We start from the raw sequence: 24,620 nt of genomic DNA, 5'->3' as shown, positions 1-24,620 counted from the left end.
TCCTACAAGGATTTTTTATTATTTTAAATTACAAGAATTGGGTGGGAGCCCTAATACAAAGGGTGTTTATTAAGGCTGATATGTTTGCCACAGGTTATCTGTGGCCTTGCTGATTACTCATTATTCATCATAGGTTTGAAAGTACAACGGCATATCCTCAGAAACTGGGCAAATAATTTGCTGGTGAATGCTACACATATAATTAGATACATATAGATGTATAGGGAGGAATATATAGAGAAAACATATAATGTTTTAGAGAAAATACAGATGCATCTGGTCTGTGAAATGGCTTCATGCACAATTGAAAAACGCAGGAAAACTGGAGGGACGCTCCAAAGCAGAGCAGTAAAAATGATCAGAGTATTAAAATTTATGGCCCGCTTATGACAGGTCAAAGTAAATAGGTTCTTATTTGTTCTAAAAAGTTCTAAAAAGTTCTAAAAAGGCCCCAGTCAAAATCCCATAATGTAGAAACAGGGTATTACATGGGATAAAAAATGTTTATATTTTCCAGTTTGGGCAAGACAGCCTACATCACTCTCCACACACAAAATCATTAAGCTTACCTCTTTTAATTTGCTATTACCCCCTGCTTCTGTAACAAAGATGCAATCGATTGTTTTCATTGCTCACTGGAGCAAGAACAAGAGGGAAATTAATTTGCAGACTCTCCATACTGAGAAGATTTCAATGGCATTTGGATGAAGATTTGTCTTTTACGATCTGGATGAATTAGTTCTGACTCCCCGGAACGGACTGGGCTAGAACTGGTGGATTTCTGGCAATCAGTTTGGGCTTTACATTTCATGCTCTCTGGCAGTCCAGAGCAGGTATTTTTACAACCAAATGTAGATCTGAACTCTGTAGGAAGTCATTCCTCTGAAAGAAAGCATTTTAAATTGGCTCTTAAAAATTCAAGTAGGATGATCATTTTGTGTGGAAGTTTTTCCAATTAATTTTCATAAAACAGGCCAGCATGTGGCTGACGCCTGAACAGAGCAGCTGTTAGTATTTAATACTTGCGTATTCCTTTGTTTTCTCCGGAACTGTGTGCATATGTTTGGCCATTAGCGCATTCTGGGGAAAAAAAAAAACCCAACACTAAAAAGCTCTGTCATTATAGCATCCTTTATATAGCAAAAATTATACATCAAATGCTTCAGTAAAAATAACTCTGTGTACTGCACATGAATGTATCCCATTATATGACCGATTATGTATTGGGTCCAGAGCAACATTAAGTGTGGACAAAAATAAACATTATAAAATAGAATCAAAATATGAAAAAATATATGAAATTGCTCTTACTTGCTTTGTCTCATTTTTCACTTTCCTTTTTGACTTTCCAAGAACTTTATGTGCTCTGACCCAGCCATCTCTGTGATTTCTCTGTGCAGAAATGCCACAGGCGGCCCTTGTGATGGACTAGATGAGAGCAGCCACGAATGAGTGCTCAAAAGAGCAGGATTGAGAGATCAGTCACTTTCCATCTGATAGCTCTCCATACATGAAAGGTTTCCTGTGAAAATAGGCAGGTAAAACAGCTTGTGAGGAGAAGGAGTAGCTGATTCTGGAGTAAAGTTCACTGTAACAAACGGAGGTTATTCTTCTGTTGTTATTACTGTAATGGTCTTTAATCAGAGGAAAGGGTCAAAAGACTAATTTCAGTATCCTTTGAATACTTTGGATGACGACACTCATTAAGCCTGTTGTGTATACCAGGATATGTATATACTCCTTGTCTATTGACAGAACAGACAAATCATTTCAATAGCCATTTCATGTGTGTGTCCTTAGGCGGGGTTTAGCCCTTAAAATGACAATGCATATTAATAGGAAAATGTGGAGAGCTAGCTATGAAGATTAATTTGGCTTTGTAGTATTGCTTAATTGCTGCACTGTATGGAAAATGCATGATGATAACGGATGTAGAGCTCACCACTCATAAATATTAAAGTGATAAGGCACAATAGGCAGGCACCTCCATTGCTGCAAAACTCAGAGGTACAGTGTGAGGCACAAAGCCCAAGAACAAGTACCTTTAGCTACTTAAAAAGTACATTTCCTTAGAAATGTACTTGTGAACTTAACAGCCAGTGTGGAAAAGATGGCTACACCCTGGATTCTAACAGCCCTTCATAACCAACAGTGGGACAACAGCTGATATTTAACTAGAATAGCAAATCCTCGAAAGTAATTAAAAATTACAGGAGTGTATTCTGCAGGTTTATGCCCGAGATTGAAAAAGAATAGGAGAGGTCTTCATGATTTCAACTACTATTTTCAACTTTATACACATACAAAGTCATACTTTCTGCAACACAGAGAAAAAACCATCTAATTCCATTCTGAAGGGTTTTACTTCTCTCTACTTAAACAAGCAGTGACACTAACTTAATTGCTGATGATCAAATATTCTAAATCCACTGATGAAATTTCATCTCCATCTTAAAAAGTGTAAATTGTACCAGGCTTATTGAGGTGTTCCAGGACAGAGGTAGAGTTTTGGAACAAGATAGGTAAAAAGAAACCCAACAAAATCAGATTTAGGGCACTCTGAGACAGAAGCAAGGGGTTAGATTGCCTCATCCAGACACAGTGTAGAAGAGCTCTGGGACAAGTGGGACCTAATTTACAGGGTATGAAAATGGTATTAAAGAAAATATGAATATAGGTCTGGTCTTGGTTTTAACTCTTTTGTCTCTGATGCTTTAGATAAATCAACATGCTTTTCTGTAATAATTTATTCCTTGCTACTTCAACTTTTGTCATTCTCTGTAGCTCATAGAGTTTATAGTAGGGCTAACTTCCAATTAGACTTACAGAGGAAAAACAGCAATGAAACACAATTTTTGATTCAGGGGCCAGCATGTGCAGACAATGACTTGCAGGACCTCTCCCTTTCAGAAGGACAAAGACAGGAAAGAAACTTGGAAAACTTGTCAAAGGGAAGAGCAATAGATCCCCTGAGAACTCAGGATAGAGAAGGCTAATTCCTACCTCCAAGTACCATTTCTGAGGAGCAGCAAAGAGCCAAGTCCTTTTTGAAACACCTACTCCATTTCTCCAAAGCTAGACTCCTATTTCTTAGCCCCTGTGTCTGAGTAATAGTGTAGCAGGGCTGTGTGCTCTCTGCAGGCTTTTGGCCCCATACACCAGGAGCCAGAATTCTTTGAGATCTTCTTTCTAGCACCCAGTTGCTCCAGACCCTGCTCAGGGCTGGCACTGATAATATGTTTTCTGTAACGAATGCTTTTATAAGTATCTGTTAGGTAGCTATTAATTTTGAAACTCAAGACGTGAATAGCTAAATCAGCTCTCCAGTTATAATTCTACAGAAGAAAGTGGCAGAATGAAACTGCATTTCAACTACTCAAGTAGAAGACTAACGCATTTAAACTCCAGTAATGAAGCAGTATGACACCTGCAGTTTGACTTCAACAGCTGAGCAGCAGCAGTTTTATAGGGCCCATGTTGTCACAAACTGCACTGGAACCACATTTTCCTGCAGAACTGGATTTGAAGTCAGCAGGGCTGTAAGTCTCCCTGCCTGCCCTGTAATGGCAGATGAGGTCTTGTGATGGGTTACAGTTAATTTGATTCACATGGAGGATGTGGTACCGCTGATTCAGCCTGCTAGAAACGGCCAGTGGAGTAAGGAAACCACAGTGAACAGAGCTACATGGATGACTTGTACTTGCTATGCAAGGCTTGTATTTACTTCCCAGTCTACCAACACTCTAAACGTCTAATTTTTGGTTTTTTTTTTTAAATTCCTTGTAACATACTATCATCAGCACAATAGGCACTTATTAGCCAACAATTCAACAATTTCAGCAGGGGGCCAGTCGGTGGCCAGCTTTCCCCTTGCCTCACAGCCCACTGCAGTGCAGTACTGAATAACCCATGCTACTGTGACCTATGCTACCTCTCTCCTATGAAAACAGGTTGAGGAGACTGGTTTGTAATTACTCGAGGACAATAAAATTACAGGTGGTGAGCAGAATTATACTTTTAATAAATTAACTGGCCTAAAATTTCCAAGACCTTTAATCTGCATTCCCGGAAGTTGTCAGATAGATAAAAGGCAAAGTGGCTACAATATTCACATCCTGTAAGAGAGACAGGATTGTGGTGGTTTTATAGCCCCTTTGCAGGAACTGCTGTTGTAGTTCAAGATAGCCTGTGTTTTTGCCCTTCCCTTTGACAAGCTTGCACACACCTGAAAGAGAGAACAAAGGTGGTGAAGCTGCAACCTGCAACTTCCTTTTAGCGAGGCTGCTTGAATTTCTGGAGTGCAAATTTCACAAATAACCTGTGAATACATGGGAGAACACATCATTCCCCATTCATGCTGTGCTGATGTCCTACAAGCCCTTGAGGATTCCTAGACTGTGTAGATCATGCTGTTTTGGAGATGTGCATTGTATCGGAAGGTATGTTCTCTTTAAACACCCCTCTGAATATCCTGCTCTGTTCAGTAAGAGTAAGACCGAGGGGCTGGGAATCAGCCAAAAGGCCCAGTTCACACCTGAGAGATTTCAGAAGCCTCCTAGCATTAGACAATCCTTGCCTGTCAAAAAGTGCTGTCTTGAGAGGTTTTTGGTACAGCATATTTCCTGAGGCAGTGGTAGTGATTCACATAAGACATGTACAGAAATATTGCTACTTGATTCACAGGAAGACGGATGTTTTTCTTGATAGGGAAGAAATGTTGCTGCTAAAAGTACAGTGTGGTCCCATTCTTTTGTACGCTAAAAGGGGTGATGGTGGTGGTGGTAACTCTGATCCTTAAATTTTCACAAAAGCGGCTCTAGCACCATCATTCCTGACAGGAAGCAAGACCAGGTTGTAGGTAATAGCCTTTGCCTTCACCCAAATTTAAGCACAGCAAAGAAAGCCTCTCCATGCAAAGGAGGGTGAAAACAACGTGGGTGTATTTTCAACATCCAGGTACTTGGACATTTTGGGTTGGAATGGATGCATTTATGCAAATGTACTGTCTCACCCATCCTGCGTTTGGAAACACTTGCCAGACTAGCCTGTATCTGAACCACACTTGTAAAATACTGATTTTTGCTGTCAGCTTCATGGGCGAGTTCAGATTACTGCTAAGAGAGGTAGGCATGAAGAGTTAGGGAGTAAATTCCTAGAAATGCTACAGTTCCCCAGACCTGCACTGGGGTGGTCACAAAGTCACCACTGTACAAATGAGGAATTTCAGTCTCTGTGCTAGTGGCCTGGGTCACTGACTAAAGTAACTTTTTTTAAAAAAAAAAAAAAAGAAAAAAATAACTTCCCTGAAAAAGGAGAGCTGCATTTTCAGAGGAAGATTTCATTACTCCACATCCAAGGCTCGGCTGTGGCCCCCGCTCCTGCATTCCACCCGTGTCAAAAAACCCAGTGGGTTTTGTGAGGAGCCTCAGGGCTGTGGAGAGACTGCCTGGCGGGAGGGCGGAAGGCGCCCACCCACTCACGCTGCGCCCACCAGCGAGGGGAGACGAGACGCGTGGGCGGAGGGAGGGAAGACACGCCGAGGGAAAAAAACCGAAGGGGGACAACACTAGCAAGCTCCACACACAAATTCCCTCCAAGCCGGGCATTACCACCTGCCTGTCTGCTGCCGGGGCTCGCCGTGCTGCCCCCAGTGCCGAGGGGACGGCGTCGCCGGGCAGAGGACGAACAAGGACGGACAGGGCTCCGCGGGTAAAGGAGCCAGCACCATCCCCCACCCCGGCGGCGACACCGCCGCCGCTACACCACCGTTACACCGCCGGCCCCTCGCCCGCCGGCCTCCCCCGCGCATGCGCGGCCCCCTCGGCGCCTGCGCGCTGGGGAGCGAGGCGGGCGCCGCTGCTTTTGGAGGGCTTGCGGGCGCGAGGCAGCTGTCGCGTCGCCGCAGCGCGGGAGGGCGGCGGAGGGCACCGGGCGCCGCGTTCGCGCCTCCGCAGGCACCGGGCGCCCCTGGCTCCTGCCCCCGGGCACGCCGAGGCAGCGCCCAGCCGCCCGCCCGGCGGGTAGGTAGGTGGGTTAGGGGAAAACCGGCTGTGTCCCGCCGCCTCCTCGTCGTCATGGCCGGCTCGGAGCAGCCGCCGCCGCGGCGGGAGGACGGGGAGGCGCCGCTGCCCATCGAGGACGCGGAGCTGGCGCTGGCCGGCATCAACATGCTGCTGAACAACGGCTTCCGAGAGTCCGACCAGCTCTTCAAGAAATACAGGTAGTCCGGCCACCCCGCTCCGCCGGCGGCCCGGCCTCCGCGCACCTGCCCCCGGCACCCACCTGCGCCTGCCCCGCTCTCCCCTCAGGCGGCCTCCCCGGGCGGGTGGGCGAGCGGGCGGCGGGGCCGTGAGGCGGGCAGGGCCCGGCGGTGCGGCAGCCTTGCCCTGCCCGGCGCCGCGGAGCGGGGAGGGTCGGCGCTCCCGCCCACCCGGGTGCCGCCTCAGGCTGGGCCGTGGTGGGGAGGGGGCACGCGTCATTCGCTCCCGTGGCCGGGGGGTGCCACGCCGCGGGTGGGCTCCGCGGTGGGTGGGCGCGGGGGCGGCGGGCTACTGCGGAGGGTGCCCGCCGCCCCCTTGCAGGGGTGGGGGAGGCGGCGCCGGGTCCCCCGGTCCCACCGGCCGCGCTGCCCTAACCCGAATGAGTAAAGGCACACGTGCGCCTGACGGCCTCTCCTGCGATGCTCCTGTGTGATCTGGGGCTGGTTTCAGCCGACAAAACGGATGCCGACAAAAGGTCCTGCAGCGTCGTTGTGATTATCTTCAGATTCAAGATTATCTTCATAATCCCTACCTACATCGCGTCTAGGTTTGTGCGTTAAGTAGTCATCTGGTGGGAATGGCGTTAACGCAACTGCGTAAGTCAGCCTTAAAGGAAAGGTTGCCTACACCTGTCCTTTTTGTCCGAGGTCCGGTGCGTTCCACACAAGCTTGAGCTGCTGTAATTGCGCATACATTCTAAATAATTAATAGGCACTATACGGCTGTTGTCTGCATGGTTAAAAAAAGACTTTTGATTGACTTTGCAGTGATGGTGTATTATGAAGTACTTATGCACTTCAATCTTATTAACAAAAAGCATGTTTGGAGGTAGAGTGGGGGGAGGGAGACATATTAAGAAAACTCCCCTTAATAATAAAGGAATAACAGCTTCACTATGTACCTGCCACAGTCTAATATTAAACGGGGCATTCCGTCTTTAGTATGTACTGCTACGTTACATGCGCAATACTGTTGTGTAGAACTAATTGCAGGTGACAAGTAAGGTCCTGATTATGCATTCCTCACATGTATAACATGCAGCTCACATTCGTATGAAGTTACCCCATAAAAGTTACTTATTTCGTGAGTCTGTTGGAGTCATCAGTTCTAGGTTTCTGAGGAACTGTTGGGTTTACTTGTTTGTTTTTATGTTGTGAATTTTTTAACAGAAACTTGATGAGATTTCCTTCCCTATGTTTATTGTGGTGTTGTGCCATTGCTTTCTGTCAGTAGTGTGAATCTGGAAATCTGGAAGGAGTCTAGGAATTCCAAATTTGTGATGCTTCTTATATTTTATGGTAATGCTAGGCAGTAAAATTAAGATTCCTATTTCCAAAATGCAGTTCAGTCCTCCCTTGAAAGGGTGAATAATGATGTCTTCTGCAAATTGTTCTCTTGGTTATCTAGAAGGTTTATTACTAAGGATTTCTTAAATGTAGAAACTTACATCTTTTTATTTTTTTCCAGGTGTGGGCTTTTCTTTGTTTGATTTTTATCAAGAGGTGCCTTTGAATTCAGTGTACTGTTTGCTCTTGAACTTTAAACACTACCTGTACAGAGTAAATAGGAATTCCTTCATTAGGTTAAGTGGTTTTATGATTCATAAACTGATAATCTTTGACAATTTCACGGACACTAAGAGCGTGAAAAATGTCCAGCCCGGTCTGTCTCATCCCAAAATTCATAACAGGGTTCCTCTTGCTGTGAACTAGTAGACCTTTATTGAATTGCATTAGAGGTAGGAGAGAAGATACAGCAAAGTATGCTGAACTTCCTATGAATTCGGATTTTGGAGACATGTGCAATGAGGTTGACTTTTTTTCCTGGTGGTTTTTGGTTCTATACTTGTCCGGAATGTGTGCTTTCTACAAGGACTTAAGTAATGCTATTGTATATTTCCTTGCATATGGCCTTAAATGAGAATATTTTTGTTGGTGTACACTTGAAATTATGAAATAGGACCCATCCTTAATGGGACTGGTAAGCTGAAATAACAGCTTTTGGGAGCTCTCCATAATTTAATATGGATATTTGTAGTTTGCAGCATTAAAGCTCAAAGATGTCTGATGAAATGCAGCTTTTTGAACTTGATGAGTGTGTTATCTGTATTTCAAGTGACCTTTCTTACTGAAAGCGTTAATTCTTGACTATTGCCTCTGCAGATAGTTTAGTTCTTTCAGAAGCTTAACAGTTATCAGGTGAATCCTAGAAGTAAAGAGAGGAATGGAATTTTTTTTTTCCTTATGGAAACTGTTTAAGAACCTATAAGGCTATTTGGAAACTCAGTAATTCAGAAAAACTTTAGTTTCATTAGCCACATCATTTAAACTAGTTAAAATTATTTCTTCGAAACTACTGGTTTTGCTTCTGCTTTTTATTACTTATTATTACTTTAGTTTTTTCTACATTTGCCACCTGAAGGATTTTGTGAAATATTAATTAAAATCAATGCTGCTGTCTTTATGGGACAGTAGACAACTTTGAGCTGAAGGACAGCTGTCATTCCAAAGCAGGCTGGATCTGTTTCTTTCTTTGCTATTCCATATTTTTGCATCTTCCAGAAAGTAGGCTGATGAGCCCAAAATCAGTTATATCTGAAAGCTGGTCATAATGCACGCCTTGAGAAGACCAGGGTAGAAATGTCAGTGGTGTTTCATATGTGTAACTGTAACAGTCAGGTCTTGCCTTTGAAGGGTGGTGCTGCTTTGAAGTCATTGTCTATAGAACCATTGTTTCTGTGTTAGGCATGGGAGCATAATATTTTATCTTTTGGTGTTTAGAGCTCATAGATATCTATTTAGAACCCAAAGAAGTCAGATGAACATGTATGTTATATGTCAGATACAACATGTAGTTGGAACTGCATTGGCTATCACTTAAAGCAGTTAATGATCGGTGAGGTGTTTTGTTTTAAACTGTACTTGAGGGAAGATACCAGGGTTTGAAAAATCATCTGCAAGTAGCGTTGACATCTGCATATGCTTTTTCATGAGTTTGTTTTTTTAAGAAGTCTAGATCCTCCACCTGCTAGTAGTGACAACCTTCTAAACATGAATCAAATAACAATGGATGCGGTATTTTCATAAATCCACAACAGACAGCACCACTATCTTTAATACTTGTAGCTGTGTCTGGTCACCACAGTGCTAACTCATATTTGAAACTGCCAAATATTAGTCTTTCTGTTCAGCTGGAACAATGCTGATACCATCCCAGTTTGCATTGGTTTAAACTTTGCCTGTGAAAGCTGCAAGAGACATGGAGATTAACTGAGGACATAGGCATTGGGGATGGAGCCTGTGGGTTGGTATCGGTTTGCCCTGACACAAGAAAGTTGGAGTTGGAGTGTTCTTTTTCCCCTTCCAGCTTTGTGGATTCCTAAACATTTAAGAAAAAAAGAAGCTGTCAAAAGACTCTTTTTTTTTTGCTGATTCTTCACTTTTTAAGAGCATTTGCAATTCAAAAATTATTTTAAAACTTCTTCCAGCTAAGAGGAGAGAAGACAGTGTCAAACATAATCAGGAGCTTTTTAGCTGAATGTTGACTCACAACATAAAGCATAAGATCAGGGATATTATCTTGCAAGAAATCGTCAGTCTTCTGTCGCCTACCAGGGAAACATTTGACTCCTTGCGTGAATGACACTTACTTTTGAGAAGACTTCATAAAGTTTTCAACTTGCATCTGAATGAAGAGGAAAATTGTACAAGATGGGTAAGTAAAATGTATATAATAAGGTCATCTCCAAAGAAGAAAGTGAAGATGATGTAGACGAGATGTGATTCTAAGACAAAACACGTAAAGATTTAAAGAATGGGGTCAGCGTAGGAAAACATGCCGTACAACCTGCTAGGGTAAAGCAGAACACGGAGAAGAATGGGAAGTCGGAGCAAATGGGAAAGTGATGGGGGGCGGAGCGGGGAAGCTTAGTACGCTTACTTTTAAAAACCTGGAATTTTTAAAGTTATGACGTGTTACAGCATATGTATTAACAGACGTACAAACAAAGTAATAGACCAGAAGTTCCATTATGGGTACGTGTTTGAAGCCAATATTTCTGATTTTAAAATGATGTCTGTGGCTCAAAATACTTTTGACCCAAATACAATTTGAGACGAGGCGACATTAAGCCAGTGTTGATGAACAGGTAGATTATGGCCCATGTATGGGCAGTCTAAATGCTGTGAAAATTCTTATTTATGGAGCTCAGCGAAGGAACCTTAAGACTTAAGAATAAAAATTAAGTGATTTAGTAGATGTTTTGGAAGCTCCTCTAAAGATAAGGGCAGCAGCGTGGGAACTGACGTAAGTCAGCTGGGGGGAGGATGGTGGCATCTTGATTGCAGCGTGAGAATAAGTCATGAGTGCCCTGGTAGCAACGCTGTGTGCTTTTGTTTACTGCAGCGATAGGCAGACGAATAGCTGCTAGGTGGATGTATAGAAAGGAGAGTTATGTACGAGGGAAGTGATTTTTAGCAGCAATATTCTAAATATGTAATAGATGTGTACCTTAGTGAGGTAAGATTTCATTGCTTAAGGCTAGGGCAGAGCACGTTATAGTGATGCACGTAACTGGAAGGCTGATGCTGCTTTTATGTGGATAGGTTAGAAAAATTTTAAGTGTTCTACAGTTTAAATCATCAAAACCTGTGTACATAGAGATGATTGCATTGAATGTGACATTTAGTTTTGTGGCCTTTGTAACACAGATGGGCGTTGCCAGAAGAAGTGGTAAAAAGGGCAGAGAGAGGTTGAGGGGTCCATTTGGCACATGGAACAAAACCTGATGGCAGGAAACCCATGAGAAGATGACAAAGCTAAGCAATGATGAGTTTATAACTCAGAAGTCAGATTTGGTGGGGATTGCAGAAGAGGCACAATAGTAAGCAGATCTTGTTTTAAAACTGAAGAAGTTAACTTTGTGAATTGGGTGGATATTGTAATTGGGTGGATATTGTAAAGATGTTTCACTCTTGCTAGCATGCCCATTCTTTGATCTGCTATTTCTAATAAATTATTTCGGGCTATTGTGGTGGGATGGGTATATTTTTGTTTTAATATACTTCAGGAACTTAGAGATACCAAGAAGTTATATGATGTCAGTTTGTCCTGGGAAGTAATTTCAGTCAGGTTAGTTGAGCCTAGAGTGGAAAAAGATTTTGCAAAAAATCTGTAATTCTTATGGATTAAGAGTGTGCAATTGGACAGCTAGTACAAATCAGTTGATGCATTATAACTAGCTTGTCCCTCAGCTTTGTAACTACTTTTCAAAGTAAAGGTACAATTTAAAATGCTTCTCATAATTCCCAGTGGCTTGATATTCTTATGCATCTAAACGTAACAGCCTGGAGTTAGAGCAAAACCATCCCGTTAATTTGTGTAAGGACAAAACAAATCGGGTAAAAACTGGATGGGACAGGGCCACAGAATTAGTCTTTTTGTATTCCTGAGTTTTCTTTTGGTTGTGTATTTCTAGTGAAAATAGAAGTGTATGCGAAGAACTCATTTAATAATTAAAACAAAATTGGGCTGATTACAAAACATAAACTAAACCTAGACCTGACATTTACAGTTCTCAGTGTGTGTCTTAATACTGTAATGCTTTTGTGATGCTTCTGTTGTTTTAGCGCTTTCATATACCAGTATTGGATGAGATGCGTACTTTTGCAAGGATCTGTCTTCTTTGTAGTCTCACAAATAATTTTTAGAATATAGTCTAGAATAATCCGTGACGGAATAATGACCAAAGGATTTGTACGTTTTTGCAGTAAATTCCTTACCTTTGTATGTAGGTTATACATACTTCTGTGTGTTTTAAAATATTCAGTAGCTGCTTCTATATTTATCTGGAACTTACATCAATTCTTGATTTTTTTGTTATGCTTTACTCTCCCATTTTGGAGGAAAAAAATTTGTTTTGTTTTAGCTTGAGCATCACTACCAGTGTGATGACTAGAATTCTTAGTGGACTGTGGTTAAAGTAACAGTGCCTAGAAAAGTGGGGAGGAAATGTTGGCGGGTTAATTACATTACTTAAATTTAAACCTGAGCTAGGCTGTAGGAGCTTTAGAAGCTGATGTACTTGGAAGTTAAATACTAGAGTGGAAGTGGACAAGGGGAAAAAAAAATACTGATAAATAATTGATTTTTCTTTTGGTGTGCTTCAGTTCTGGTTTATTTTTTAATGATAAAAATGGACTGTATTATCTTGGCCCTATAAACCAAGGCTTAAAACTCCCAAATGCTATCATCATGTGTGAAAATGTGGCATGGCAAACACCTTTCCTCTGGAAGTGAATTGATGTCTTGAAGATACACCATGAAATGAGGTGAATTATTGCAGGAAGCAGTCTTGTATAACACCAGTTTATATACCTGGAAGAAAGGGCTACTTCAGCGCACTTAAGTTTATGACTTAAGTTCCGTTATACGTACCGACTTTATTGATATGTACAACCTTTTACTGTGGTATCTTGTAGAAATGGTGTTAATAGCACATTTTATAATAAGAAAGATATCTTCTGAGTCCTAGTTTGATAGGTGAGGTGCAAATAGTATTTTACAAAATATGTCTGGAGACTGAATTTTTTTCATCTTTGAGCTAATTTAAAGTCTTGAGACTTTTCTTTAATGGAGGTTATTGCTTCAAAGTAGGGAGGATAACTTGGGTATGCAGTGTCTCAATGTTCATTTGTATTCAGTTCTGTAGCTCCTGTCACCATCAGTATGGCCATTTGTTTGCTATTAGTACTTTCTCAAGTGCTGCAGTGTGTGTTCATATGTTAACAAGTTTTTGGAATCTGTCAAAAGATGTAAAATCATATCTGATACTGAAGGTCGCTTATCAGGAGTTTGAGCCAAGGGTTATTTTCATGGAATTGTTCTTTTCTTAGAAACTTACTGTCATTATTGGTCACGCCTTAGTGTTTACTGGGACAGTCCTGTGCCGTTGCAAACCTTTTCCCTAGCTCTCAAGGAAGAGATAACCCTAAACTGTTAAAGAATTTATCAGTCAACATAATATTTGCAAAGATAGAGCACTAACCACAGTGGTTGTTTAAAATAGAGTTTAAACACGGACATTACCTTAACAAATGATCATCCATAAAGCTGCAATATAGTCTCTACCCAGTGACTGTATAGGAACACTTCTGCCACGTTCCTTATTTTGTTTAGTGATGACAAACTCTGCATGAGGAGCTCCTGAAGTGAAGTTTTCATGTGTTGATTGCCAGACATAATGGCCTGAACAGAAGCATCTCCTAGACATCTCCCATCATGTTTTCTGGCTTCAGGGTCCATATGTCGTACAGCCCGTATGTGCTGTAATGGCAATGCTTTTTATAGATTGAGTGACTGAAAATTAAAAAGGACTAATCTGCAACGTTTTACCTCATGTATTACAGCTAGTGATAATTTCAGAGTAGTGATGTGGCTCTCGAATGTTTTTTTTGTTGTTGTTGTCTCATCTTCAGTCGTGGAAGAACTGTAAACCGTGACCTGTGAGTGTCAAAGTGCAAGTGGGGAAGCAGTTTTGAAAGATGAATATTTATTTTGGGAAAAAACTCTGTTTTACTTAGATATATGTTAAAATACTTAGACAAATTTTCATTGCTTGCAGTAAGTGCTTTGATATCTTTTGTAATCTTGGAAGAGTGGTTGGCTCTCAGCTGTAACTAGCTGCCTCATTTTTTAACACAGTATTAACACTTACCAAAAAAGAAATATAAAGGCTTTTAAAAATGGATCTTTAAATGTTGATACCTTCACACATATGTATGTGCACTCTTAAGAACCAGTTCTTAAAGTCCTGAAAATAAAAGAAAATGAAATTTAAAAAAATGTTTTAATAGCATGCCCAAATTAGTGTGTATATTGAACTGCTGAAACAGCATATATATGCCATTTGATTCTCAATTATGTTCCTGTTTGTTCAGTTTATTGGTCTTACTCCCAAACATGGCCATTATTCAAGCTGCTGAATAGACAGACATTCCCATAGACAGGGAATCAGTTTACCTCTAAAGCTGATGTAATTATGTGGGCTTTGGTTTGGTTTGGTTTTTTAAAGCTTCAGGAACTATTTCTACTACAGGAGGATATTTTTAAATAAATTAATAGAAAATGAAAAGTAGCCTAGAATTTAAAATGGTTTCATATGCAACACTTTTACTATTTATTCTATAATTTCACAATATTTAATTTGTATTTATGTTTTGCTGATAAAACTCATATCCTTCTTGCCAAGTCCTAAGGAATGCCTGGATGCTACTTTCTTCTGAGAGCCAAGTACATATGTTGCTAAGCTTATTTGATTTGCATATGCATATTTCAGAGTGAAAAACACCATCTCAAAATCTGGATTCTGTGGTGCAAAGTTTTAGTAAGAGTGTAATACTTAACAATTTTACAAGTAAACTTTTTACAGGTGCTCAGATTTTAGTTATTCCATTAAAACAGTTTATTTGGATCCATTCCTGGTAATGAAGTAAAGTTTTCAGTGTGGATGGAAACTTAATTATCAAGAAGTGTGTTCAAAGAATCTTACTGAAAAGTGCAAACCTAATTAGCTATTTCTTACTTCATGCATTTTTGTTTTTCTGGTTCTATTCAATGACTGTTGTGGTTGACTTCTTTTAATTCACTCTGATAAACAGTCTTTCTCTGACAATTTTCTGTTCTGAATGGAATTCAGTAAGAAAGGTTAATTATCTGGAGATGACTACCTGCTTGCCTCCCCAGAACTTCTTTCTCTGTGTATGTCAATATAAGGGAGCTCAAAAATAAGTTTTTGATTTACTTTTGGGCTTCCTTGAAAGTACGATGTAAGTGCAACTTTGTATGTAAGCACACTGACGTAAAAATTTCTTGTGCTGATCTGATCTGCAGTGTCAGATCTGTTGGGTGTTGGTAATGCAGTAGGTATGACCTTGAAACGTGCGGTGGAGGTTATGTGCTGTGAAGTATGATGGTCAGACTGGCTGCTGAATGGGTCCCACATGCACCATGGGTTGAAAAGTGAATTATAAGAGCGCCATGTGCCCTCTGCAGCAAGAGTTCATGCTGAAAGTGCCAGCAGCAGCAAGTATAACTTGTGTGGCTGATTGCTGCTGCTGTGTGTAACACAGCTGTTGGTAGAGAACGGTCCAGGTACTGACTAGCTGAGGCATTTACTGGCAGCTGTTCTTGGTGGCCTGTCAACAAGGGGGAAAATGCCTAACCTATTTCTTTTCAAAAAATAATGAAAAAATGTGGCAAATTACATTTACCTTACATATATACCATATATGTATATCCAGAATTGATATAAAAAGGGAAGGTTTTTAAATTTGAACTTGCTTTATCTTCCCTGTTGTTCTTTCTTTTTCTTCTTGTTTACGTCCTTTTAGATATCTATGCTAAATCAAAAAAGTGAGAAAGGGGGGGATATTGATGGCTACCTTTAAAAAAAAAAAAATCTTGTATTATAGTACAGCTTTACTATTGGAAATCAGTGTTGTAATAAACTATATATGATTTTCTCCGTGTTTTTCAAGTGCTTGTCGTATTTTAAAACTCTCATCTGATGCTTGCTGAACTAAGCTGGAATCATAAGTATTGTACAATAACAGCAATCTATGTACCTGCAGCATAAATGTTACCTTGTCTTAAATCCTGGAAGTCAGTGTTTGTATTTAATTTTTTTCTTCTGGAGTGCTTTATGTATTCTATCCTTATTCCAGTAATGCTATTTATAGATAGATGTATAACCTGGCAGCCCACTGCTGAACAGTGTGGATCAGTGGTACTGCTGAGATCCTGAAATTTTTTTTTTTTAAAATGCCTTCTGTGTGACACTACTGGAGCCTCATGGTCTGCATGACTACAGTAGTCCTGAAGCTTGAAACCTGTCCTGTGTATTACCAAGATTTTGGCTGTGTACATCTTTTAGTCTAGCGGTTGATTTTACCCCTTTGGAATATCCCTGCAAACAGAATAGGTGAAACATCTTAAAACTATTCTGTGTAGTATATTAAGATATGTATTCTGGACTTGAAACAAAGTAGCTATAAAACCATAAGCTTTGCAAGAACTTTGTATTTCCAACAACTTAATTATGTGGCACATGTAATTTTTTCAAATATGGGTAGTTTAACTTAAATTCATAGGAGCAGGGAGAAGTGGGAATCTCTTAACAGAACCGGTTAACATTTGTCTGCTATGTCAGAATTGCAGTGATGGATCATAGAGAAGACTAGAATTAGCAGATTTTTAATTTTCTGTAGCTCTCGATTTTGACCTGTGCTAAACCTATTTTGACGACAGTGGCTTCTCTTAAAAAATATCTACAGCTTAATGCTTGAAAAAGATTTTTTTAAAAAGATACATTTGAGTCTCTGTAAAAATGATGAAGCTTTTGGCTTTCTGTTTCCATTAGATCTTGCAGAACGGTACAATGTTTGTTTGTAACTTAATACAAAAACCCCAAGATTTACTTACAGATGTATAAATGAAAGTCAAGAAGTGCAATATTGATTTGCACATATTTCCTATTGTAACAATATAGTAACTACATTCTGTTTTCTTTACAGAAACCATAGCCCATTAATGAGTTTTGGAGCCAGTTTTGTTAGTTTTTTGGTGAGTAGATGGGAGCATAGAGAGTATACATCTCTTCTCCTGTGGTTAATGTTTGTATGTGCATGCATGTGTTCATAATGGTGGATACTCTTAATTTGTTTCTTTTTACAAGACTTACGGTTTTAGATTGAATGTAGCTAGAAAATAAGTCGTCATGTTGTAAGCAAGTTGTATACTTGTGATTTAAATAGAAATTAAAGGTTCTGTGATTCAGCTGCTCAAACGTATAAAATATTTTGTTCCATTAAAAGAGCCATAATAAAAAACTCTCTTAAATAGAGCAGTAGAGGCATTATTAAAATAATACGCATTAATGCAATTTTCTTGATAGCTTTTGCTATTGAAAATTTCTCCATCCATACTGGTGAGTGAAAGCTGTTAATCCAGCCCATTCACAATGGCTGCTTTTTTGAATATGTGAGAACTGAGAGTATTGACTGAATGAAGAGTCATAATGAGCAAGTTAGGTCTGTTAAATACTTTTCTTTTTTTTAATGTATTAAAAATTATAGTATCTTACATAAAAACTGAACAGGTGTATTAGAAAGTGTTTCAATCTTGTTTTTTAGACTGTCCTTATTCTGACTTTGCTGCCTAATCTTAGTTTGCACCAGAAATTAGCTATGGTGATACTCTTTTTAATGATAGAATTTATTATGATATGCCAGAGAGAGAGAAGTTGTAAATGAAATTGATTTGAATTCTCCCTAGTGTGTGTAGACTATGCGATATGGAAAAATATATTGGTTAGGAAACCTCCTGGGGCATATGCTTGCTTTTAAGTCAATGGAGAGGAGAAAGGAAAGAGGGAGAATCTCTCAGGCTTGCTTATCTGAATTGATGTGTTGAACCAGTGTAACATCACACTGCAGCATCAGTAGATCTTGAAAATATCTTGCTTAGCTACTGTTCTAAACATAGCAGCAGCACTTTGTGTGCCAGTGTCATTCAGAGCTTTCGTTTAATAAAGCATCAAGAAAAGCAGTTACTTGTGCTGAAATTCTTTTTAAATTGGTTCAGCAGTAGTTGGAGTCGGATGCATTTTTTAATAATTTTTTTTTTGCCTACATATATAGGAATTGTGGCTCTTGTTCTGAAAAATGCAATAGCTGTTACTTATTACTGATTTTGGAGGCCTGTTATTTATGTGGATGAATTACATAAAAGCAGTATCTGCACGGATGCAAATTGTGCCTTACATAACAATAATTGAAAATTAATTTTAATGACTTTTTCTTTTAATGTGATGGGAGAGCGCATTGAGTTTGACGGCATATGAAGGTTTGTTAAGGCATGGGGGTTAGGACTTTGTATGCTCTGTTATGTCTTGAAATTTTGGTAAAGCACACCCAAATCTCTAGTTTGGCATTTCTCTGTAGGAGTACATGTGCTGGTGTGTGTGTGTATTAATGAGCCTTTAAAAAAGTAAGTAACATTGTCAAGTTTTTATGAAAAGTTTTACTATCCTATAGCTTTTGCTGAAATAAAAGTAGTTGTGATTTTTATAATTCAAATCTGGTTTTTGGTAGAATGCTATGATGACGTTTGAAGAAGAGAAAATGCAGCTGGCATGTGATGACTTAAAGGCTACAGAGAAACTTTGTGAAAGTGAAGAAGCTGGAGTTATCGAAACAATCAAGAATAAAATTAAAAAGAATGTAAGAACATTATTTGTAAAATATGGAATTATGTGTCAGATAAATATTTTGGAAAACTTCCGATCTGTCCTCTTTGTATTTTGCATAGATGATTTTTGGTATGTGAAGAGCAGTTGAGATGAAGGATAAATCTAGAAATCAAGTCAAATAGCAGCAGGTTGTGTTCATGTTAGTAATTATTTTCTTAGCACCTTTTCTTAACCTCACATTAGTGACCTACTAAAATTATTTCAGGAAGCTTGTGGCCTGTCTTGATTTAATTCATAAATGCTCTAGTAATGTTCCAAAGTTGTGACATTGAGCCTGCATGCTACCGTGTGCCAGGCATATTCCTTGGGGGATCTGGGGGATTTTCCTGCTCTTTTTTTTTTCCCCTCAGATTTTTTCATTCTAAACAATGAAGGAAGAATAAAGCGTGCCAATTGAGAGCTAATTGAAGTAGTAGTATAGAAACATCCAGTGAGTGGTCTGCCTAGTGTGACATAGTAGATCTACAGCAGAAAAAGAAGCCATTTCTCTTCAATATTTAGTTTACTTGATAACAAGTATTGAACCTGAGATACTTAATTCTCTGCTCTTAAGAGGCACTGTATTTTCCCTGCCACTTGTCATACCTCTTTCTGTGGTCTTCCTATCTAACATCTTTTAGTTGTCTGATGCATTTTGTAATAATCAAATTAAATTGAAATATGTTCTGAATATTCATAGAACCTTAAGAAAAATAGCTGATAGTAAATATGTAAGGTTTCCCTCTTTGTTAAGTAGGAGTTTGCTTGATGAGCTATTAGAGAGCTTTCAGATAATTTTGCACTTCAAGAAGCTGCATTAATTTAGTAGCGATACTACTACTTGCAGTTAACTTCAGATTTTTTAATTTGTCAGGTTTAAACTAGTATTCTGTGTTATCTTTGTTAATATTTTCCTGTGTTCTGCCTTGTTTTATTCCGAACAGGTTGACGGACGAAAATCTACTCTATCGATGATAGATCGTCTACAAAGACAAATAATTGTAGCAGACTGTCAAGTCTACTTGGCTGTGCTCTCATTTGTAAAACAAGAGTTATCAGGTGTGCTGTGGCTTTAATGTTTAAATATATTTTTTGCATGACATCTTTTTAGTAAAGCTTGTTCATAAAGTGGCAATATGACTATTGGTAAGGATGGTTGTTTTGTAAGAGCACAGTTCCATCTGAAAGAGTCCAAGACTGGTACACTTGCAGAGATATAGGTAGCCTTTGTGTAGGTAGTAGTGTCATAAAATGGGTTGGGTTGCTACAGATTACAGCTCTCTGCTTTTTCATACCAATAATCATATTCAATTGAGCCTCCTTAGATAGGTTGGAATCCTTTGCGTGTTCGCATAGAGGCAGTCGAGGAGTTGGTACGAAGATGGGTAGCATCAGCGTGATTTGTGTGGCCTGCAAGATAAAAGAGGCTGTAAGTTCAGCCCACTGGGAAAATCCTAATGTCCCATATGCGTTACATTTGTGACCATTCAGGAAGATGACAGACTGCCAGTGAAAGTAATTTTAAATGAAGCGTGTTGAAGATGGAACTGCTGAATCAGTTCTTACTCTCTGGTTGCCAAAGTGCATCCTTGCATGCCAAAGAGGTTAATCCTGTCGTGTTGAATACAAACCTCCTCGTCTCAGCTGCAAAGCTGTTTCTAATGCTCTCTTGCATTCCTGGATCTCTTGCATAATCTTAAAACATGCCTTCATCCATGAGTTTATGAAAAATTTTGGTCAAGGTCATAGACAAAGTGAGCGCATTCCCAGGTTCTTACCAAATCAATGAAGACCAAGAGGTGGCAGTCAGACCAGACTGCCAGTGAAAACCCTGCTGACTAGCCAAAAGGAATCGGGGAAATAGTATTCAGATTATTTAAAGTAACACGAAGCTCTTCAGTCAAAGACATAATTGTTTTTGTGATGGGCAGACTTGTTTTCTTCCGAGCCATGGCATCAAGAATGTCTTTGGTTTTAGCTAGCAGAAATTTAGGAAGTGTTTCTGTCTGCTGTGTGTATGTAGTGCTGCAGAAAGGCTTTCTTACTATTTTTGATGCAGTTCTGGGTTTTGGGGTTGGTTCTTCCCCCCCCTCCCTTGAAGATTTTTTTTTATTATTTCAGTATGTATTCTGCCGCTGCGTAACTGGGTTGGAGGCTGTAACCAAGGGTGGTGTCTGTTCCCTTTCTCTCTTGTCTGCTGCTCAAAGAACTGAAGCAGGTAGCAGAGTACTGCAGAACATGCAGTGTATTTGGGTTATGTACGGAGTAAAAAACATACCTGAAATCTAGTTAAAATTCCGAGCACTTAAATGCCACCTCAGCGACTGCTAGTTACTGCTGGTGCTGAACTGTTGGATCCATTATGTCAGTTTTTTGAGTATATTATCTTTCTGATTATGTATAAACATCTTTTGTTTTTATCATGTTTCTGTACAGAAGTAGCAACCAGATTACTGCAATGACTATAATTTAAAAAAAAAAAGGCATTCTTCAGAGGCAGATAAATATTTCTTCTCAGCGGATGGATGAAAAATTTCTGGTGTTTTTCTTACTGGAACAGTTTGACAAGAAGCATATGATGACATACAAGCTGCTTTCTCATATGCCTAACACATCTTAGATTTTCCTTTCCACCCTCATAACGCATTAGAAATAGTTTCATCGTAAAGTTAGTAACACAGCAACTTATATTAGCTTCCCACAGCAATATTGAACTACCTTTTCTTGATATTTGACCACTTTTTGTGGTTCATTTTGACTATTGCTGTCGTGGGTGTGACTACTTTCAGAAGTTCATACTGGGCAATCAGCTCGGTGATTGGGCTTGATTTAATTTTTATGTTTAAAAAGTCAGAAATTTTTTTCATTTGTTAGATTGTTTTATCTTAGTATAGCAAATCTATTAGGGTTATGCTGTGTTAGTGTACTGTTAATGACAGCATGCTAATGGAAATAAAGCCTAAACCTATACTTTTTTTCCCCATCATATCCTTTCCATTTGATGTGTGCATCAGAACAGGGTAGTTAGCTATTTGCAGAAATATTATCTATAGGACAAGTAAAATGTGGATTTTCCTTTATTATTTGTCTGCTGCATTGCTATGCACAGTTGTATGAGCGTTCATCTCGTGGCGAACCACACCTTTCAAAATATTCTGTGCAGCCAAAAAGTGACCTAATTGCTTAAAGTTGCAGTAATGTTTAGCCTTGTAATGCAGCTGAATCATGGCAGGGGTTTCTGTTTTTTGTACTACTTTAATATGGAACTCAATATAGGGGTTTAATTTTTTAATACTTCATGTCGACAGAACCCTTCTGTCACAACTGAGGATAGAAATTTTGCAGTCTTTCTCAATGTAATTTCTTAAAGACTATCAAACTGGCTTCACCCCTTCTTCATACAAGAATCCAAAAAAAGGTAGTCTAGTCCACGATGGTACTTTCTCTAGAAATGTTTGGTGGTTTTTTTTGTTTTGTTTTGTAATTGGAAGGGTTTTGTCAAAGATGGCAAAGGCTTATAAAGAGTGGTTTGGTATTAATAGCATTTTCCTTTTCTTTGACACACCCCACCTGTTAAGATCTAATTCTGGCAGCAGTTATAACACTGATCTCTGCAAATTTGGTGATATCTGTTTAGAACACTGCTGCTATAACCATGCTTTTATTTTCTTTCCTTTTTAGTTAACTCCTTTGTCACTGCAGTTCCTAATTCTCAGGGCTCTGTCACAGACAAAATGCTGGTGTCTGCTTTTACAATTAACGTGTATATTCTATGTGTGTTTTCTGTTTACCACTTACCATTATCCAAGGATGTGCTATAACCAAGATGAATGCTGTGTAAATAAGCAAATTGGACTTCTTTTATTTTGCTTCCTGTAAAGAGGGTAATGAGACCGAGAATTCTCTCCTCCTCAGCTGAGAATGCTCAAGACTAGATTTAGAGGGAAATTTAGGTACCCAGCTTGCATTTGAAGTTGAGGAAGTTAAGCAACTGAAAAATGTTTTAGAACCATAAAATTTATGCATGCTTTTATTTTTTTCTATAAGATTTTTCTTAATTATAAGGCGCTGTTTTCATATGAGTGTCAGGGAAACGATAGTGTTGAAAATCGTGTTATCTAACCCAAAGGAAGGAATTTTCCTAGTTTTTCCCCAACAACTGTCTTTTAACATAATTTGGGCTTTAAGAGGTGTTATCTCTGAGTTTTGATTCTCTCTGCTTGTCAGGCAGCCATTTCACCCCCATTCTGTAGTGGAGCAGAATCCAACATTAAGTTCTTTGATTTCTCCATTTCCTTCTGACAGTTGTATTGCTACATAGCTGAAGGGAAGTCCCTTTGTGTTACATGCTGTTTTAAAGTCTCTAGTTGAAAAGCACATAAGTTTGTAGTGCCCAGTATGGAAGACCTCTTCAAGATGACAGTAAATAGAGGATCCTAGGATTTGTGAAATAACATTTACTACTTATTATGTTCCACTTCTGAAATATGTCCTGAAATGTTTGTTTTTCCTCCTTGATTTCTAGCATACATAAAAGGTGGGTGGATACTCCGAAAAGCCTGGAAAATTTACAATAAGTGCTATACGGACATTAATACACTTCAGGAAATATATCAGAAGAAAACAACTCAGGAATCCTTGACTTCTGATGCTGCAAATGATAATCATATTGCTGCAGAAGGTGTAACGGAGGATTCGCTAAACAGACTGAAAGGTGCTGTTAGCTTTGGATATGGACTTTTTCATCTTTGCATATCCATGGTGCCCCCAAACCTGCTCAAAATCATCAACCTGCTGGGTTTTCCTGGAGACCGCCTACAGGGGCTTTCTTCACTGATGTATGCAAGTGAAAGTAAGGACATGAAGGCCCCTTTAGCTACGTGAGTAGCTATATTGAAATGCTTTGGTAGATAACTTAGTAATGAAAGTAAGTAAATTGAAAAAAAAGTCAAAACCAAAAAGTCATGTTTGCTTTAAAGGAAACAACAGCAGGTAAAATAAACTACTTGCAGTTTGTTGTTTACCATGCCATGGTTTAGTAAATTCATCGCTTACTAGCGTGTGAGATCTCTCTGCTGTTAGTAATTTACATGTATTTTGGGTTTGTGTCAGTATTTTGCTGTATTCTTCAGTACCTGCTATTCTAATGTCTAGTAATTTATATGCCAGCAGAGTAAGTAAAAGCACCCCCTGAAGGCTGAGTAAATTTCCCAGAGTTATATTCTCTGCTATGGAGAGCATACTATTTTGTATGAGTCATTGATCTCAGTTATTTATCCTTACTATTAGCCAAAGATCTTTTCCAGTTTATTTTTAATTTTAGCATCTGAGTAAAATGGGATATTTCCTTAGTCTTTTTAGAGGAGCATTTTTTGTGTACTCTTTCCCAAGCCTTCATACTGCCTTTCAGGTCTTTTTATCAGGTGAAGGGTTAGCCAGACCTAATTTTAACTGCCCTCATAAATGGGTTTATTATTCCATTATCTCCAAATTAATGCTTTTATTACTGGCCCTACTGTAGGTACCATCAGAAGTCACTTCTGAAACATTGACAGCAGAGCTAAAGTCTCTTCTGCTTGAGGAGAAGAACTGGATTTCTGATTGGTTAAGAAAGCTTAAGATTAAATGTTCCTGTTGGTTTGTTCTTTCTTCTTTCTGGGGAAGAAAAATGGTATTTTGGGGGGTGTTTCCTCCTTCAGATGGTCTTGGAAATCTTTGTGCTCTGCCCTTGTTTCCAGGAATGATGTAGATTATGTAGATGTCTGCCCTTCTGAATGCTGGATATATTTCTGTTGGGCATTGATTTCAAATGTGTCTGCTGATGTGTTCTGGTTTTTTGTTGGTTTCGTGTGAGGTGTTTTTTTTTTTTCCCTCTAATGAACAACTCATTTACAAAGTTTTCCTGTGGGTTTTTCTTTTTTAAAATCTATAGAGTTCTAGAAGCTCAACTGCTTTGATGATATGACCTTGATTATTACTTTACCTTTGGGTAATATGCACTGAATTGTATGTTTAGGTGCAGTTTAGGGGTACATTGGTGTATGGCAGTAGTATTGTTTTAAAGCCAGGTTGTA

The 24,620-nt window shown here is 39.3% G+C and overlaps 1 protein-coding gene across 1 annotated transcript in view; it reads left to right on the top strand.

The window, feature by feature from the left end:
- Positions 1 to 5,830: 5,830 nt before the first annotated feature.
- Positions 5,831 to 24,620, top strand: part of TTC39C (tetratricopeptide repeat domain 39C) — a 39,355-nt gene continuing 20,565 nt past the window's right edge. The window contains exons 1-5 of the mRNA XM_064442853.1: positions 5,831 to 6,220; positions 16,832 to 16,880; positions 18,410 to 18,538; positions 19,491 to 19,605; positions 23,072 to 23,426. Coding sequence (XP_064298923.1) covers positions 6,075 to 6,220; positions 16,832 to 16,880; positions 18,410 to 18,538; positions 19,491 to 19,605; positions 23,072 to 23,426 — 794 coding nt within the window. The 5' untranslated portion in view covers positions 5,831 to 6,074. The remainder of the gene's footprint in view (positions 6,221 to 16,831; positions 16,881 to 18,409; positions 18,539 to 19,490; positions 19,606 to 23,071; positions 23,427 to 24,620) is intronic.

Source organism: Phalacrocorax carbo, chromosome 2, assembly GCF_963921805.1.
Source record: "Phalacrocorax carbo chromosome 2, bPhaCar2.1, whole genome shotgun sequence".
NCBI classification, from domain to species: Eukaryota; Metazoa; Chordata; class Aves; order Suliformes; family Phalacrocoracidae; genus Phalacrocorax; species Phalacrocorax carbo.
The sequence above is the reverse complement of the archived record's forward strand: the minus strand, read 5'-3'. Positions and strand labels throughout refer to the sequence as shown.